This window comes from Mustela nigripes, chromosome 6, assembly GCF_022355385.1.
Source record: "Mustela nigripes isolate SB6536 chromosome 6, MUSNIG.SB6536, whole genome shotgun sequence".
Taxonomy (NCBI): Eukaryota; Metazoa; Chordata; class Mammalia; order Carnivora; family Mustelidae; genus Mustela; species Mustela nigripes.
This window is the reverse complement of record NC_081562.1, coordinates 5,373,039-5,392,650: the sequence shown is the minus strand read 5'-3', so window position 1 is coordinate 5,392,650 and position 19,612 is coordinate 5,373,039. Positions and strand designations below refer to the sequence as shown.

General features: G+C 57.3%; 1 protein-coding gene across 1 annotated transcript in view; it reads left to right on the top strand.

The window, feature by feature from the left end:
- MPPED1 (metallophosphoesterase domain containing 1) overlaps positions 1-19,612 on the top strand; it is a 72,428-nt gene that overhangs the window by 40,127 nt on the left and 12,689 nt on the right. The window contains exon 4 of the mRNA XM_059404573.1: positions 8,408-8,633. Within this exon, the coding sequence (XP_059260556.1) occupies positions 8,408-8,633 (226 nt within the window). The remainder of the gene's footprint in view (positions 1-8,407; positions 8,634-19,612) is intronic.

The window sequence follows — 19,612 nt, the reverse complement described above, 5'->3', positions numbered from 1 at the left end:
AGGGGGCAGCTTGCCATGATGGGGACCTGGCCATCTCCTTGGCAGAACCCCCTATATCTGTGTCTGTAGGTTTCCCTCCTGGCCCTGTCTTTCTCCCCAGAGAGGGGTTCCCCGTTTGCAAGCCTGGCTCCCAGGATTCGCAAGCTGAGTGAGGAAGGGACCTGGGGTCTCCAAAGTCACCATGTTTATGCTTTCAGTGTATCTTCCTCTGGTTCAGCCCCCACCTTGCTGCCCGTCCTCCCTCTGGCCTGATGGTCCCTAAATAGGGTTCTTCAGAGCTGATATTTTCCCTTGAAACGAAACCCCCTTCTTCTGTGGAGACTAGCAGGAAAGAGCCTGGTTCCCTGAGTGGGTGTGATGGGGAAGGGCTCCAGCCCCACCTGCTCCTACAAGTTCTAGGTCAACCACACGCCTGGGTCTGAGCCCTCTGGGGCCTCTGGGCACAGCTGTTTTGGCTTCCTGTGACACCCCCTCCCACAGCCCTTCCCTGCTCCTCCCCCAACCCTCTCCCAAGGCTTTGGTTTCAGTTTTTTCTGCTCAGCGCAGCCAGTCCACTCATCCATCCCTCCAGCTCCCAAACCTTTGTCCTTGGAGGGTCGTGCCTTTTTGATTGCTTTACTGTTGATGTCCTGGGATGTCAGCAACAAGTAGAGGGACATGCACTTTCAGATGCCATTTCAGTGAAAGCGTCCTTTTGGCCCCACATGCTTACCCCATGACACGGCCGGCGGGGAGCCCCCACCCCAGCATTGCTCACACACATGCCTGGAAGGTCTCGGAGAGCTGAAAGGGCTCTCAGAAGGTCAAGACCTGCGCATCCCCTCCTCGTGGAACACGGAGTAACACGACGCACAGCTTCTGGAGGCCGCCACCTGACGGGCTGGTGGCGTCTTAATGATCATCGGTCCCATTCATGGCAATTAGCTTTACGTTCCAGAACATCCTTCGAGGACTGGGTGGACGACCTTCGGTGGGTCATTGACCCCTCTGACCCTCATCATCTGTCCTGCTGGGTGATAATACCTCATGGATTCAGTGAATGTGTGCGATGCCCCAGGGCTGGGCGCGAAAGAGGAAACGGGCAGGTCCCAGGAGGGTGTCCTGGCCGGTGGCAGAAGCAAGAGCACTGGCTGGGCAGGCTGGGAGCCTGTGTAGGGCGAGTGGAGCTGGAGTGGCCTCAGAAAGAAGGGCAGGGAGGGGTCCCAGGTGGTTGGAAGAGCAGGAGAAAAAGACAGGAGGCCTCCAGCGGCCGAGGCAGCATGGACAGGGCAGGGCAGGGCAGGGATGGGCATGTTGTGCAAGACGAGGTCAGGGCACCAACAGGGCCTGGCCCAGAGGGGGCGCCACAACCCCAAGCGCTGAATGTGACCAGCCTGGCCCCTACCTAAGGCCCCAGGTCTTTCTCCAACACCTTTGCACACGTGTGTCCTTCCAGGCTGTGGCTTCCTGGGAGGTTCCTGCGAAATCTTTCTGGTGGCATCTGGCCTTCTTTTCGGGAGGTGGGATGCAGAGACGTTTTGGCTGTCCCTTTGAGCCTGAAGTCACTCTACAGTGGTAGTTGGCCCAGGCATTTAAAGATGATTAGGACTGAATGTTCCTGTTTTTAAAACACTTCCCAGGAAAAACAAATGTTTGAAAGTTAAACATTTTGGCTATTAGGATGGAGCAGAAGAAAAATTGCATTTGCCTTTTAAATATGGGCACCAGCGTTCAGTCGGGAATCCAGAACCCTCCCGTGCTGGACCGCAGGCCAGGCGGGGATGGTGGCAGGCCCTACCTGCAGGTCGGTGTGGGGCCCGCTGTCCCAGGACGGGTCCTTCCCGCCCTGGGTGCCTGCACACCCAGCTCTGGGCAGGGTGACCTGCCAGTAGACCCCAGGCGGTGACCTCCCCTCCCTAGCCCTCTGTCCTCATCTTCATTTTCCCGGCTAACGTTTCTGGACTGGATCAGCTCTCATCCAGGTTGAATCCACATGCCTGTGACTTTCCATATTCTGATGCTCTGACATCTTAGGGCCTTGCTGAGCCTGGAGGCATGGTCTCTTCCAGGGTTAACCAGTTCTAGAGAGAGAGAGTAAAAGGACCCACCTCTGACCATGCCTTTCCTATACAAACCAACCCACTCAGAGCCTCTGCCTCCACCCCCACCCCACTCCTTTATAGGCTCTCTGGCTCTCAGCTCCCACCTGGGCTCCAGGTCGCCCCATGCACCCAGGCACCCAACAGGTGGGGACAGCCTCTGGGCCCCCGAATCTGCCTGAATTGTCTAGCCTAGCCAGTCCTAAACTCACTCACCCCGCCTCCCTGTCTTGTCCCTTGGAAACCACAACAAGGCTCTGGTCCAGGTTTCTTCTTCACGCCCTCTGCCTCCTGACCCACTCTGGCTTCCCCATGCGGCCAGTAGGGCCCTGAATGCTGCCTGTGTTTAGGGATCTGGAAGTATAAACTCCCTCATTCGTGACAGGCATTTCCATTCTGTGCATCTTACACCTGAATTAAACAAATCCTGGGGTAAGCACAGCACAGGTGCTCTGCAATCTTCCTAGTGTGCTTCTTGCAAGAATCCTAAATCCTTCTTACAGACAAAGACCCTGAAGCTCAGAGAAGTGAGTTTTCACCCCAGGCCAATCAGCCAGTAGGTGGAAATAGGATTCAGGCTTTTTGGGCTCCATGGTGAGCCCCTCTGTGGCTAGACTTCCTCTTACCTGGGGAGCTGTGGGAAGAAGCTGTGGGAAGAAGCATTGACTGTAAAATGTAAATTGCCTATGACACCGCCTTGCACCAGGAAATGCTCACATCAGGACAACAGAAAACAAATTTTGCAGGCACAGCCGCTGTGCGTGTTCCTGTCCCTGGGCTCCAGTCCCTGGCCCAGGCACGCGTCTTCAGACCTCTCCTGCCTGTTGCAGCTTCACGCAGAGCCTCGCATCCCTCGGCACTGCCGGCCCGTGTCCTGCGTTTGTGCTTGGCTGTGCGAGTCCACCCCAAGCACTAACGCGCCCGAGGTGTGTCGAGACCCACCGGGGGCTCAAAGCAGAGTCATGGGGCTTGCTCCCTCTCAGTGTGATTCTAGACCGCGCGCCATACCCGGAAGCCTGCTAATGTGAGTCTCCCAGACACTGGCAAGTGTTTAAACACAGAACTGTCAAAGATGTACTAAAAATGCAATCAGAGATCGTTACGCCGTCTCTTTATTCCATCCCCCTCTGCTGTGTTCTGTGAGATGGGAATGGGCGGGAAAAGCCATAAGTGGGCATTTTCCTGATTGTCGCTGCATTTAGAGAACACTAAAACTCTGCCAGGCTCCATGCGCCGCTCCGGGAATGGCATAGATTATAGAGAAGCTGCACAGATCTTGTTGAATTTAACGGATTATGCAGTTTGGAGGCAGCACTTTCTGTTCGATGGGACGGATAAGCGTGAGCAAAAAAGAATTGTAGCCCTTCGGAAGGAGATTAATCTTGGAAGCACAAGTAGCAGAGGTTTGCATTTGTGCCCCTCTGTGAGCCCCGAACGCCGTGCACACCTGCTGCCTTGTGGCATCTGTATGTGGATGCGTATCTATTAGGATATATACAGCAAGGGGAAAGTTCAAATGCTACGGTCATCCTCTACTGCTCAGCTGACTTGTACCTAATGGTCCTTTTACTACCAACAAATCCATGGCTAGCAAATGCCAGGAACTCAGATAATCTGGTCGAGAAGAAAGGAAGCGTTTAGGGAGAGGGTCTGAGCATTGCAGAATACACAGGTAGGACAACACCCAGCATTCTGGAAGCAGGGCTGGTTTCCTTGAGGTCTTGGGGCTTCTCAAGGATCAGGTTGGGAGATCAGCCCCCTGCCCAGGACCTAACCAGCCTGTCACGCCCATGCTTAGCTCCTCCCACCTGTCCTCCTCTTTTTCCTGTCCACAGCGCATCAGGCATGTCCCGGGAGAGGCTGGTGTGGCCGCTGTCCAGCACTCCCGAGGCGGGAAAGCAGGGGTTCTCGTCCTGGTTCTCCACTGTCTCGCTGTGTGACTTCAGGCAGTTCCGTCCCCTCTCTGATCTCCAGTTTCCCCCTCCGTTTGCTCTGTGGTGTGGATGGAACCCCTGTGTGCCACTTCTGGGACTGAACTCATGACTGAGTCTTATTGATCAAAGTGTCCCTGACGGTGTCTCTCTAGGGTCTGGAACGGGGTGGGGGGTGGTATTCCAATGGGGCCCGGCCTCCAGCGAGAAAGCAAGTTTCTGGTTTGATGGGATTTTTGGGTAGGCTGACTAGATTCTTTGCTTCTGAGGGGCCGACAAGGGGAGGTGGGTAAGAAAAACCACGGGGACCCATCTGTCCCCTCTCTCAGCTTCACCTGCTACAGAAAAGTCCCTCTCCCGGTGTTCAGGCCCTTCCGGCACTTTGTCAGGCAGGTGCTTCCCTCACGTACTGGGCGGCTCCCCTGCAGGCCAGCCCGCTTCCCTGCCGCTGGGAAGGACCAAGGGAACAGCATTAATTTCTTCTGTGTGCTGGAGACTTTGCGTTCATCTCATCTTTTTACCCACAAAGCCCCTACCAGTTACCCAGTCACCAAGGTCCACAAACTCTCCCCTGCTTCACGGCACAGACAGAGGCAGAGGAAGGCAGAAGCCAAGCAAGAAAGCCTGTGCTGGTTGTTCAGGGACATTTTATCCACAGTCAAGCTGGTAAGAGCTGCAGGATCATGGGAACACCTGGAAGCTAAGGCAACCTTGGGCTGTAACAACAGAGATAGCAGTTCTAGAATAGAGGAGGGGACTTCTCGACACCACTCCAGGATGGTCAGTCCATTCCAGAGCTTTAGTTCCAGCACTCTGACCCCCATCTGGGAGAGAGCAGGTCTAATCGGAGAAGATTCAAAGACGGACATTCAGGGTTGGGGGGCGGGGAGGCACATGGGTCTGAAAACATGCTCTGTTGGGACAGTTGGAGAAATGGTTTGGAGGAAAGGTGAGGGGATCCAGGAGTTGGAGGTCGGTTGGGGTAAAGAAGGCAGGCAGAGGTATCCCAGGATGGATAGATTGATTAATGAATGCATTCACCCATTTCTCCCCACCCACCCATTCATCCGTAGTCTGTCCATCTCTGTCCATCCATCCTCCAACCCGCCACTCACCCGCACACTCACTAGGAGGCAGTGGGCATGATGGTTTGGGGTGCCAGTTCTGGGTGAGTTTGGTGAGGCCAAGCCCCAAGGTCTACCAAGTGCCCAGTGCCGTCTGTGGTTACCAGTCCCCTCATTAGTGATTTAGGGAAACTTGGGTAACCTCTCTGAGCCTTGCTTTTCCCAGATGGAAAATGGGGGTAGTTCTGCTTTGGTGCCTGTGATGGTTATACGCAGCTGGCGAGTTGCCAGGTCCAAGTGACCATCCAGAGAGGTATGTCTGTGGTTGGATGTCCAGCTCAGAGGGGCATGGTGCCGGGCCATCGGTGTGTTTGCCAATGGACGTGCCCCCTGCCTCTGAGCCACGTGGCACCTGCTTCTCAGGGAGAGCCCAGACAGTATTTGAGGGTATCAGGCATCAGGTTGTTGCTCCCGTCCTCACCTGGCTTTTTGTGTACAGGAGCCTTGACCTCCATCCACTCCTCCCTGGGAGGGAAGAAGCCTCAGTTCCCTCCTCTGCGGAGGTGGGAGGAACAGGGCAGAGCTGACAGCTTCGGGCTCACTCCCCAGTCCCCGGTAGTCGGGAGCTGCAGAAATAAATGGAACCGTACAGTTGGAGTCATTTGTTAATCAGCTTAAGTAACACCCCCAGTCAGAGACAGGACGTAAATACATTAGTGTGGCTCCCCCCGCCGGGGCGGGCTCAGACTGGGACGGATGGGTGACGTGAAGTCGAAACGCAGAGTCAGAGCCGGAAGGCGGTGAGCAGAGGCCACCCCTCGTCCCCCGATTGCAGTGTGGGAAGGGGCTCAGCGAGCGCTCCCAGCTGACTCCGTGGCTTGGAGGCCTTGAAGGAGTCAGAGTCGCTGACCCAGAGATGCGGGATCAGCTGGACCAATGTCCCGCGGCTCCGCCCCTGCTCACCTGCTGTGGGACCTGGGCAGGTTCCTGGCCTGAGAGCCTCATGTCTCCAGCTACAGAGCGCATCTCGGAGAGTTCCATGGGGACTGGAGGGGTCGGCCTTTATCCAGGGTGCCTGGCCCCACGATGGGGTCCAGGAGATGGCAGTCTTCTCTGGGGTGTCCTCCACGACCCTTCCCCAGATGCTCAGGCCCCTGCAAAACTCCCCCCTCCCCTCCGGCAGCTGGAGCAGGGCCGCTGAGGCCTTCTCTCTCCATGTGACCCTGTGATGCTGTCGGTGGCTTCATTTGCCAGATTTCTCCTGGGACCTGCCAGGGATGGGGCGAGTAAAGCAAACATGTCTCGTCCTGTACCTGCAGCTCTCTGGCTCAGTTTGGAGAACAGGCAGGTGCTCAGCACCTCTGGGCCGGGCCCAGCAGGGTGGGCACGTTAGGGAGACAGAGAGCCTGGAGAGCCCAGACTGGCAGCACTGAGGGGCGGGAGCCTGCAGGGAGTGGGCGGTTCCTCGAAATGAATGACTGTGGGTTGGGTGTGGGTCCTAGGGACAGGTGGGGCGTGGGGCAAACAGATATCAGCTTCCTGTCTGAGGGAGGCACAGATACTCAGCCCTTGTCTGGGCCAGAGGCATGAAATTTTAAAATTGATTCATCAATTTTTAGAAAACAAAGAATGGCATTTTGGGGTTACATTGGCAACCAGATTCGAATAGAAAAGTTATGCCAAACAAAATGGGCCTGTGGGTAGGTCTGGTCTGCAAGCGGTGGCCCAGAGAAGCTGACACTGTGGATACCAAGGGCTGTGCGTTTCTGTTCAGTGTCTTGCAAAACCCCAGAGCGGTTTGCCTGCTTTATAGTGGGGAAACTGAGGCAACCAGCTGGTGAGTGGCCGAGCTGGGCCTGGGGCCCTGGCCATAGAGCTAGTCATTGTCTCAGGGCTTCTAGAATTGATAAATGCCAAGGAGGAGAAAACCCTCTTTTCTCAAACCTATGAAGGATTCTGGGGTGCCTGGAGAGGCACCGTGGGCAAGATTATGGTTTTCTGCCAGTTTTGCAGAAAACTTCTGTCTTGCTCCCTTCCCCACTCCGGGGCTGGGCTAAGACTCAGATGGCCCTCGGGCAGCGGTTTGCCAAGGCCGCAGAGCTCAAGACCAGACAGGATGTGTAGGTCCTGGTTTCAGGGGTGGGGCCAGGGCGGGAAGAGAGAAGGTTCCAACTACATCTGGACTCTATTGTTCCTTTGTAATTTGAATACAATAGTTGTAGTTCTGGTGCCCAAAACATTGTTGTGTTATTGTTTATCATTCTCACGACTTACTGTTTGCCCGAAAGGCTCGCCCTGCCTCTTCCCGGAGCTCACACAGGGCTGGGAAAAGCACACTTCTTCCTGGAGCACCTGTTGGGAGCCAAGTCTGACTGCATGTCTGTCCCATCTGATCTGATATTGGGAGCATCAGGACTCAGTAAGGCACATGGTCCTTAGACGTTGGGGCATTTCTGGAATTGGGTTCTCGACAGAACATTCACGGGGCAGAAGATCCAGAGTTTCATGTCACAGGCCAGGGCGGGAAGGCCCAGCTGTTCCTGGACTGTGTTCCCCTGGGAAGCCAGTCACAAGGCAGGGTCTCTGTGAAGTTCGAGGAGCCTGAGAGGTCCGTAGCCCCCAGGAAGGGGCATTCCCCGGGCACACCCACCTTGATCAGAGGGGAAACTGAGGCTCAGAAAGGTTGAGTGACTTGCTTATTTGAGGGGTGACGGTGTGGGAGAATGGCCCGGGCTCTGCACTGAGCCAGGCTGGAAGGACCTGCTGCTGATTCAGCCTGTGGTCTGCGTAGACAGCTTTGTTCGGGTTGCACTTGGCTTGGACAGTCAGGTTGGGCCTTTCCCCAAGTGGGGGGTCTCCAGAGGTTTCACACAGGCTCTGCGAGGAACTTGTGCTTCTTGCTGGAGCGTGGAGGCTCCTGAGTCAGGCCCCCGTGCGTGGTCCATGGCCTGGGACAGTGAGGCTGGGGACCAGGCCTGGAGGCCTGGGGCAGGGTCTCCTCTCAGGGGAAAAGTGGCCTAGACAAAGGAGCCATTGGAGGCAGTCAAGTCCTGAAGGTGAGGCCAGGGGCCCGGAGGCAGCGGTGCAGCTTCCTCCTGCTGGCCTGGGTCTGGTGGCCTGTCACTTAGCTGCCACCAGAACAGGAAGGCTTCAGGGAGGAGGAAGGGCCCGGTGGCTGCCACCTCTGATCCGAGGGCACTGATGGGGTAGCGAGCAGCCGGTGCTGCTCCCCCAGGGGAGTCCGGGGGCTCTCGCCCGCCACCCTCCCCTGGCTGGGGGGTGGCTCTCAGCCAGCCCACAGCAGGGCGCTGCGTGTCTCTGTCCACCCCTGCAGGCAGCCTGCCCTACGAGTACAAGATCGTGATTGCCGGCAACCACGAGCTGACGTTCGACCAGGAATTCATGGCTGACCTCATCAAGCAGGACTTTTACTACTTCCCGTCCGTGTCGAAGCTGAAGCCGGAGAACTACGAGAACGTGCAGTCCCTGCTGACCAACTGTGTCTACCTGCAGGACTCGGAGGTCACCGTGCGGGGCTTCCGCATCTACGGCTCGCCGTGGTGAGTGCGCCCTGAGCGCCTTCCTGACCTCGGCTGGGGGGCCGGGGGAGCAGGGACTGAAGGCGCAGAGGGAAGTGGGACTGGGAGAAGCACCGGGGAATTCCAGACCCCAGCCTCCTCATACCCCAGTGTGGCCCCCGGCCAGTCATGGCTGCTCTCTGAGCCTTGGTTTCCGCATAAATAGCTGGTAAGTCATCATATCACCTGTGTCCTCTGTGCTGTCTGTCTCACACACAGATGGCTGCTGTTCTCTGTGAGGAGGCACAGAGAGTGTGGATCTTGCCAAATGTCACACAGCCAGGAAGGGGCAAAACTGGGATTAAACCCAGGCACTCTGGTTCCAGAACGCCTTCTTTCAACTAATTCTGTATGCTAGGACTCTCCCTGTTGCCATGTCTCCTGGCATACACCAAACGAGCCTGGGTGAGGGGTGACGAGTGATCAGCCAGGCTGAGGAACAGCTGTGGGGATTTTCATAGAAGGCCAAAACCTGGTTTTCTGTGTCAGGGATGAGAGTTGCTTCACTCACGAGTACACATCAGGCTCTTACTCTCTGTTGGGCACACACAATCATCAGGCCTCATCCCTGGCTCAGTGGGGATCATGGTGAGAAGGAGTCATGACTCTTCTGTGTGATGGTCCATGTGTCCTTCAGAGCCCTGGTGATGATGATGGCAATAGTGATGGGGTGATGGTTGTGATGGCCATTGTAGTGGTGATGATAGTGATGGTGATGGTGGTGATGATGATTATGGTGATGATGATGGTGGTGATGATGATGGTGATGATGATGGTGGTGATGGTGATGGTGATGATGATGGTGGTAATGATGATTTTGGGGATGGTGATGGTGGTGATGATGGTGAAGGTGATGATGGTGATGGTGATGATGTTGATGGTGGTGATGATGATGGTGGTGATATTGGTGATAATTAATTAAGATGATGGTGATGGCTATGCTCACTTCAGCAGCACATATACTAAGAAGATGGTGATGACGGTGATAGTGATGGGGTTATGGCCATTGTAGTGGTGATGATGGTGATGATGATGGTGATGGCCATTGTAGTAGTGATGGTGGTAGTGATAATGGTGAGGATGGTGGAAGTGATGAGATGATGATGGTGGCGATAGTGATGGGGTGATGGTTGTGATGACCATTGTAGTGGTGATGATGGTGATGGTGATGGTGATGGTGATGGTGGTGATGATGATTGTGGTGATGATGATGGTGGTGATGGTGATGGTGGTGATGGTGGTGATGAGGGTGAAGGTGATGATGGTGATGATGATAGTGGTGGTGATGGTGGTGATGGTTATGGTGGTTATGATGGTGAAGGTGATGGTGATGGTGATGATGGTGAAGGTGATTATGGTGATGATGGTGGTGGTGGTGATGGTGGTGATGGTGGTGACGGTGGTGATGATGATGGTGGTGATATTGGTGATAATTAATTAAGATGATGGTGATGACTGTGCTCACTTCAGCAGCACATATACTAAGAAGATGGTGACGACGGTGATGGTGATGATGGTGACCTTGATGGTGGTGGTTGTGATGGTGATGGTGGTAGGCAGCAAATCATTCCTGAGCAAATTCAGTAAGCCAGTCCCTGGGCTAAAGTCTCCGTAAGCATTGTTTCTAATTCTTACTCAGCCCTGAGCAGATCGATTTGGTGTCCTCGTTCTGTAGATGGACAGACCAAGTGGCCCTTAGGGGGCTTAGAGCTGGCAGTAGCCACAGAGTGCTAAGTACTGGCAGGGTGAGGAGGGGACCAAGGAGGCTCCTTGGAGGAGGTGAAGTGACCTGAGCAGTGAGGGAGGAGGAGAGCATTGCAGCTACGGAGCGGTCACAGCCTGACGCTGCACCACCAGAAGTACACGCAGGGAGGCTGAGGGTTGATTTGGAGGCACAGGGGGACTGTCTGGGTGCAGGCACTTCGGGTAGAGCCGTTACCAGCACAGTGTGTCTGGGAAACTCCTGTCTGGTGGATGCCGTGTGGTGACACCTGGTGCCCAGAGGCTGCTGGCGGGTTCCACCTCGCCAAGGCTGCCCTCGTGTGGGCTGTCCCACGGCTCCCGAGCCACGGGAGGAGCCTGCTGCCATCTCTTTGCTCCTCATCACATCTGGGGTCTTGATGATCTCTCCGGGGTCCTGATGATCAAGGACCATGGGGCACTCAAGGACATGCTGAGCTCGGTGCCAAGGATGGGAGCAGAGAGGAGGCGGTGGAAGCGGCCCGGCGGGCTGCTGCGGCCCAGACGTGGAGAAGGGGTCTGGCTGAACGTGCAGAAGGACTGGAGTGTGAGGAACAAGAGGGAAGTCAGGAGAAGAGGCCTTCAGGTACCAGACCAGGCAGCCTGGCCGGCATCTCCTTGCCCCGTGTTTTGAACACCCCCTTGGCCCTGCACGTCCACATACATACACAACACTTCAAAAAAATATTCTATTCTGTAAGAGTTAACAGCGTGCTTTGGGAACCAAACAGTATCGGCTCAAATCTTGGCCTCACCTTTTATGGGCTGTGTGACCCTGGGCAAGTCACTTAACCTCTCTGTGTCCCAATTTCCTTCCCTGCAAAATGAGAGTGAGTGTGCACGTCCCGCAACAGTGGTCGTGAAGGCGGCAGGAGGGGTTAGCTGGGCCTGGTGCCTGCACCCACAAACTCTCCGTGAACGGAGCCCCACTGCTGTTACATGCTGCAGGGACCAGCCTTCCAACTCGGTCTTGGCCAGAACCCAGAATGTGGCCTGGAGGACAAGCAAGGGATGGGGACTGGCAGATGTCACTCAGTGTCCATCTCCTTCCCCCACAGCAGCTCTGCGCACCCCTGTGGCTAGGGGCTGAACAAGCCCTTTGACAGCCTGCTCTCAGGCTCATGGGTGAGTCGAGGGCCAGGGAGTTGGACCAGCCCCGTGGCCCCCTCTGCCAGCTAGATGCCAAGGTCAGGTGCTCTGAGGCCTGAGTGAAGTCCAGCTGCTCTGTGCTCAGGCTGCCAGTGGTTCCTGCCTTCAGCTTTTGTGGTTCCCAGCCTGGACAGTTCTAGACCCTTTAGTTCCAGACTTTCCTGGGGACTTCCTATTTTCTTCTTGTCCCCTTTCTTGTCATCCTGGCTGGGGGCGCACCTACTGCCTGATGCCATGTGAAGCTCAGTACTGAGTATAGGAGTGGCGGGGGCTCAGGCCAGAGAAGGGACCCCAGGAGGCCCTGGTGAGGTCCAGGAGGGCTCCCTGTAGGAAGGGGGATTTGAACTGTGGTTTCTGCAAGTGGAGGAGGCAGGAGAGGAGCCATATTTCTGAGCCCTACTCCGTGCTCTTCTGGTTGCTGTTATGCAGCCATCGGTGCTGAGGGCTAAAGGCTACCTTGTCTGTGCTGCACACGCAGGCTGTGGGCCGGAGTGTCAGCAGCTGCCCTGGATTTGCTTGGGCCCCATCTGGGGCTGGGAGCGGTGGGGAGAGTCACAGCAATAGCCTTGGGCCGGCGTTTGGTTAGTAAGGGAAGGGCTGTTCAAATTGGGATGCTATGAATATTTAGCTGTGTGACTTTGGGCAGGTGCCTTAGTCTCTCTGGTCCCTCTGTAGAGTGAGGAAATGATACTACCATGTTATAGTTGTGAAGTCCGTGTGGGCCCATCCAGATGAAGGCCTGGCCCAGAGCAAGGCCCTGGAGGTTGGTTGCTCCCGCGTAGAGGTCGGGATGAGGTTAGCTCTACTCCAGCTGATACCTCGACAGCCCCTGAGGCAGGGCCAGGACTCTCCCATTTCAAAGAAGAGCAAGTAGAGGTGCAGGTGGAATGTGGCTTTAGACTGGTTGTCTAGACTCCTCGTCTGGACTCTTCCTGGTCCAGCATAGAGACCATTCAGCATCCTTGTACAAAACCTACTTCACACCAGGCCTGGAACAGCGGGTTGTGTTCCTTGGTTCTCCAAAAAGCCTTCTGGTGTGCCGAGACCTTACAGGCCCCATGAGCATATTGAGGATCTCATGGTCAGCTGCTAATTGCTTCATTCGTTTGTCAAGGCTTTATTGAATGCCACACACTGATCGAGGCCCTGGGGACAGGCTGAGAACCAGACAGGTGCAGCTCTGGCCTTCATGGGCTTTATGTCTTCGTGGGAGACACATCAGCCACCAAATCCTTGATTCCATAGGGGCCAGGAGACGAGGGGTGGGAGCTGGGGTCAGAGAAGTCTTCCCCTGGGAGAGGGGCCGGATGCAAGCTGCTGTGCAGGGCTGGGGGCCGGGGGCTGGGGAAGCGTGTGCTAGGCATAGGGAACAGCTCAGGCAAAGGCCAGGAGGCTGGCAGGGCTGTGGGCATTCCGGAGGCTGATGCTCAGTGCTCAGGGCATCACAGCTCCCTCTGCCTGTCACCCTGTGTCATCAACCTGCTGGGACCCTGCACAGCACAGCTGAGGTCCAAAAGGGACACAGGGCTCACACGTGCAGGCTGTCAGCCGAGCACGCGTTCCTTGCGTCCAGACACACCAGGGACGCCCCCAGGCTCTGCCTCTCACTCCAGTCTGACCTGGTGAGTCCTGTGTCTCCAAGCCTCGGTGTCCCAAATGCATAAAGGGACACGCCCCTGCCAGGCTCCTCTGTGCTGTTCCCAGGTGATGCTGGCCCTCGGGATGGTGTTCATGGCCACAGCACCTCCTGGTCCCACTGCTGATTCTGCCTGGTGCGAGGGTTGCGCACCCCCCAGCTGTCTGCCGAAGCTCAGCAGCCCCGCACCGCCCGCCCGGACATATGGCGGCTCATTAGCAGGGTAGCCCGGCCAAGCTGGTGGTAATTATTATGAAGTTCAGATGCTTGGGTTTCCCTTTCTTTCCCCTGCTCTCCACACACACACTCTCACGGGGAGTACGGAGCTGCTCTCTCCAGCTTTAGAAGCGGAATCATACCCGTGGGGGGATTGGGGGTTGAACAGAGCACTGGTCATGAGGGCCCGGATTGCAATGGAGTCTGGAGCCTGTGGGCAGGGCTGACCCAGGTTGAGGGGCAGACCTGTTCGGTGTGACGGTAGCAGGCAGAGCAGGAGCAGCACAGAAGACAGTGACAGAAGGCAGGCTCTCATCAGTGCGGGAAGACCGTCCCACAGGCAGGAGCCCAGAAGAGCAGTGATATGACCTCACTGAGTGCTGAGCTGCCTGGCACAAGGGGTATGCAAGCACAGACCCACTGTGTTTGGGCTTGGCAGCTTCCTAGACCCTCCCCGCTGACAGGGCCCCAGTTCCTCTGCTTGCATGGAAGGTCCCCCTGCAGAGGGAGGGTCCTGCATGCTCTCGGGGGCTAGACGGGCAGGGTGAGTCATCTCGGTGCTGTCCTTGGAGCAGCGGCATCATGACCTGGCTGGCCTTGACGTGGAAGACTGTCCAGAACAAGCGAGGAAGGGGAAACAAAGCAAACCCGTGGGCAGCACGATTGGCCCTTCTAAGTGGTGTCACCGGGGGATGCTCTGCGTGGGAGAGAATCCTTCCACATTTCCCTTGGGCCCCACATTCTGAAGGCCACAAGGCCACCGTGTGCCCAGGCCCCTGTGGGACTCTGGAGATCCAGACGTGCATCAGGCCTGGCCCCGCCATGTGCGGGCTCGGGATGAGGGTGGTAGTGTCTGGGCGGGGGTGGGCGGTGTTCCGTAACGGCCAACATCCTGTGCCGACCAAGCCATGGCCCAGGCAGTCCCCGGACCCATGCTTGCCTACATGTCCCCTTCGGTCCTTGCTCCAGCAGGACCCACAAGACACGGTCACACACACACCCAACTAGGCCTGGAGGCGCAGGTCACGGACCGTGCGTTCTTTAGGGGAACCGCTAAACCGTCTATCAGAGCGGTGACGCGGATTCCTGTCCCCAGTGGGCCGTCCCTCGCTGAGCAACCTGGCCGGCACTTGGTACGGTAGGACTTTTAAACCACATCCGTTCTGCTGTGCTGGCCTCCCGACGTGGTTCCGTTTGCATCCCCTGATGGCCAGGGATGCTGAGCATCTTTTGTCGGCCACGCGGGTGTCTTCTTTTGTGAACTGCTCATGTCTTTTGCCCATTGTTTTTTTAAAAATGGGTGTCTGTCTTTTCTTACTGGTTCGTAGGGATTCTTCATGTATTGCGAATAGGAACTCTGTCGTAATATGACAAGTGGCTTTTTGTCCTCTGGGACTCTTTCCCCCAGGTGTGCCTTCAGATGGCCAGAAGTTCTTAACTTGGGAGTAGTCAGACATATTTGTGTTTTTCTTTGTGGTGGGTGCTCTTGGGGTTCTATCTAAGAAATCTCCCCTCCCCTGGAGCCGTGAAGATACTTGCGTGTTGTCTTCTGGAAGTTCGCCCTTCGCCCTTTTGTGCCGGGGTGTTGGATCTAGCGGGGGTGAGTGTGTTGACGGTGAGCAGGAGGGATCCCATCTCCGGTGTCTCCGCACGGATGCCCGCGTGGCCCGGCACCGAGGGGAGACAGTCTGTCCCTCCCGGCACGCCCCACACTAGCCATTTCCACCTTTGTGCCTGGGCTCGGTGCCTGGGCCTCTCCTCCTTCGGTCCCTTAGCTCCGGGAACACGTTGTCTTCATGACTCTGGCAATAGCTTTCCGTCGTGCCTCTTTTCCGACTAGAATGTTGGAGGCTCCACCAGAACAGGGATCCAACTCTGTGTTCTGTGGTCTTTACTCCAGCGGCCGGGACCGTGCCTGGCTCATCAGAACAGGGCTGGATGGACGGGTGACGGACGCCAGGCCGGGGGAACTCAGTTAACATTCGGGCCTGGCCCGGCGTGGTGGCGTGGTGGCATGGTGGCGTGGTGGCGTGGTGCTCCCGTGTCTTTCTGGGACCTCCAGGCCTTCCCCCAGTTTTCTCATCTGCAAGGTCCTTCCTTCTCTTCCTTGATGCCGGTCCCTCCAGAGCAGAACCTGACCACGCCACCTCCCTGCTTGCTCTGCTGCCTCTCACCCCCCGGCTGAGGGCCTGCCCCCCACCCCTGCCCCATCTCCGGGCCCAGTCCCCTCCCCCACGCCCGCAGAGGCTCCGTCGCTGCGGGCCTCCGGTCCCAGGTCTCTTGGGGAACCGTGTGTTTGTGACGCCGTGCCCAGGGCACTGTGACTTGCCAGTCACAGGAAAGCCACGTCTGGTCCTCTCCGGAGCAGACTCGGCACCGAGCCTTGGGTAGAGGCGCTTAGAGGAAGGGGTGGGAACCGACCACGGAGAAAGAGGAAGAGCTGAGCTGTCACAGAATCTGAAGTGTTGGAAGAGAACTCTGTATACATACCGTATTCATTTATGGGTTTTGGATACATTTTTTGTTCTCATTTAACTGAAAACGGCCTTGATTTAAAAAAAAAAAAAAAAAACCACGCGTGCGGGAGGGAGTGAAATTGGCATGCCGCTCGTCCATCTGGTCTAATTACTTCTGGTATTTTGAAAGAAGGAATATAAACCTGCTGAGACATTAAACTTCGAGAAGAGGCTGCCGGCCGTTGCCGGGCGTCTGAGCGCCGATCCTGGGGCTCAGCTTGGAGGCCTGGTGCTGCCTGTGGGCAGCGGGGTGTGGGGGACCCTGCCCCTCTCGCAGGGAGCCCCCGGCCTTGAGGACCAGCTCTCTTTAAATGCCAGGACTGGACAAGGCCACGCTGACACTCCTGCTGGCCGGCAGGATCCAGCCGGCTGATCCCAGGTTGGAATCTTGGCTTTCTGTGAAATGACAGCTAGGATAGGCCCCTGCTGTAGGGTCACTCTTAGGGTCCCAGGGGGTCGTGTGCATAAATTGCTTGGCAGACAGTAGATGCTCAGCACACGGTGGTCCCACTCACCGTCTAACCCTCTCTAGGTCTCTGCCTGGATTTCCCAGAGCGGGGCCGGGCGGAGGGGGTGAGATCAGGGTGTTCTGCACAGCTGGGGCCGCCCACCAAGGCACCCCTGGGTGGGGTGGGGTCAGGCACCGAGCCACCTGGGAGTTCTAAGCCTGGGACCTGCGGGATCCAGGCTCTGCCTACTGATGGGACAGTTGCCATAGTAACGGTTCCCACTGCTGTCCCCAAGGCCCTGTGCTTCCGCCACTTGTAGTTAGACCTTTGTCCCCACTGGACAGCTGAGGGGCCCAAGATCCAAGACCTGAAAGGACTTGCTTAGGGTCCCCCAGTGCTTAGGGCCGGGTTGGGCCTGGGTGGCAGGACGGAGGCCCCAGACCTGGGTACAGACAGAGGCTAAAAGATTTATTTTTTAAACCTTGCCCAATAGGTCTTCTGGAGAAAACCAAATAGAGGCTAACAGAGTGAAACCCTGGCTTCTTTCTTGTCTCCTCAGAGGCTCTCGTAGGATGTGGCTGAGGGTCTGGGATTTGGGCCAGAACCGAGGCCTGTGCCAGCCCAGCACCTGCTGTACCGGCTGTGGTCAGAGGCTGTTGGGGCCACAGGGACACTGGCCCTGCCCGTTACGGCTGCCTGGCTTCTGGGCCAACCCCTCACGAGGAATCCTGGCTTGGCACAGCTCCAGCTGCTCCCCCAGAATCTTTTGCTCTGTCTCTTAAGAAAAGTTTTTTATTCTTTTGAAAAACACGTATTTCTCAGTCTCTCTCTAACACTTGTCCAAGGTGTCCAGGGCGCTGGACGTTTGCACCACACGCTCGTGTTCCGTGTAGCTCTGCCGGGGCCGTCCTGGGCAGCCTGGTTTGGGGGAGACCCTCAGACAGGATCGTGCCTGCCTTGGCCTGTGGGTGCCCGCAACTGCGGATGGCTTACTTTCATTTCTTGGGCTTTGTGGGCTCACCCGGAGGCTGGAGATCAGGGGCAGGTGCCTGCCTCCCTGTGGTCCGTGGGCAGCCTTTTCTGGTCCATTCCCTCCCTGTCCCGGGACACCCTCTGGGGGCCCAGCTTTGTAGAGGGGGGATCACCGGCCCCACTCCTTCCCCTTAGCACTCTGAGGCTCCCTGCTGGTTACTTCAGGGCCACGGAGACCCACTTGCCCTAGGTCACAGGCAGCCAGGCCTGTGCCTCTCGCGCTGTGTCTGTTACCGTTGGTTCCTCTTGCGTTTCTGGGTGGTTTTAGCATGAGGCCATGGCCTTCCTCTGTTCGTTCTGGCCGGAGGGGCAGGCTTTCCCTCCTATAGCTGCAATTCGGAGACCCCTGGGTCCGCCCTGTGCCGGGCGCTGCTGCAAAATCGTCCCGTTTAACCTGGCGAGCAACGGGGCAAGACAGGATTGTTTTCATCCCACTTCGTGGACGGGAATGGTGAGGCTTGGGTCGAGGAACTGGCTAGAGATCTCGGCCCCAGCACAGCATCACGGGGCCCAGGCCCAGTGGGTGGACTTGGTCAGCTTCGGGCCAGCTGGTGGTGGCCTTGGGAACTGCTGCTTCCCGATAGCCCCTGGCCCCGTCCCGTGGGTAGCCCCTGTGGGCTGCAGAGCCCAGACGGGGCTCCCTGGATCCCTGGCCCCGGTAGTGCTGTGTTTTTCCTGAGCTCTGAGTCCCACTTCTGGGAAATCAGACTCAGATTCTCCCCTCCCAGGGCTGAGCAAGGGAGAGATGGGGGGGCACGGAGAGCTGGTGGTGGGGCACCAGGGACCTTGGTGGTATTTTGCGCCGCCCCCCCCCCCCGCCATCTGGAGCCCAGATCGGGTCAGGAATGCCTGGGTTCAGTTGGAGCCGCGGAGCCGGCCTGCCCGTGGGCCTGGCCGCATACCCTACCTGAGCCGCCCGCCCGCTTGGGCCGGGACAATGACCGGAGGGCAGGAGCCAGCCCACACAGCCCAGCCTGTCCCTGAGGGACCCAGCGTGGCCACGGCCAAGGGTCCCGCTGCTGCTCACGCCCTCTCTCCTTCCTCCCTGGATTCTGACCGTTGTCAGCCCTGCGCACCATGCACAGCCGGTGGATTCTGATGTTGGAAGAAAATTCCTCACCGTTCCTGGCCCTCCGCCGTGCTGCCTCTGTACACGCGCACACACACACACACACACACACACCACACGCCCCCCCCACATGCACCCATCCATAATGCCCACATGTGCACACATACATGCAGCTGCACACACACACCACACACTCACCCCTGCACACACACAACTACACACGCGCACCCCCCACCTCCCCATGCACACACCGTACACACATGTGCATACCTCCCCACGTCATACACACACACACAATGTACACACAGGCCCCACTCACTCACACACTCACACACACCCCCCCCCATCCATTCCTCTCTCTCTCACACAAACTCTGCTCTGCCCCTTCCCGGTCCTTATCCGCCTCCATTTCACCTTGTTGTTATCTCCTTTACAGAGGGCCCCTGCGCACAGATGCGCGCTAGTCTCCACGAGATTAATGTTTGAAACGAATTGTCTGCCTTCTCCCTGCTGCACAGTCCCCGCGAAACAAAAGATGAATGGTTCCGCACTTCGCAGGGTGGGGGACATTAATTAGGAATGACAAAGGACCCCATTCTTCGGTTCCACTTATCTTGCTGCTGACTTGCCGGAACTGCTGTATGCTTGGGGGGGCGGGGGGCAAGGTGTGTGATTGGCAGTCCTTGGGGACCCGTCTCCAGCCCGCACGGCCCTGCCCCCTCACTAGCCCCCGCGGGCCCCTGGCCGGTGGCGGCGGCCCCCTCAGCCTCCCCCTCGGGACACCAGGAGTGCGGCAGACCTCTCTCCCTCAGAGCCAGGTGATGGCGGTGGCTGCTCAGACTGTGGAATGTCCCCAGGTGTCCGGGAACCACCTGTGGGGGTGAACTCGCTTGGGCCACATGGGTGTGTCACTGACTCAGTTTCCCGGCTGCAGAATGGGAGCGCAGCCTCCCTGGGGTACCGAGAGTGTTCTGGGAGGCTCTTGGGGCCACTGACGTGTGGTACCCCCATCTGAGATGCTCTCGGTGTAGCCATCTCTGAGAGAAGCTTCTCGGTGGGAGTAGGGTCAGCGCCCCGCTCACACCGCAGCTTTCACCCCCGTAGAACGAGGAACGGAAGTAGGAACACCTGGCCCACGAGGTCCGCTGTAAGAG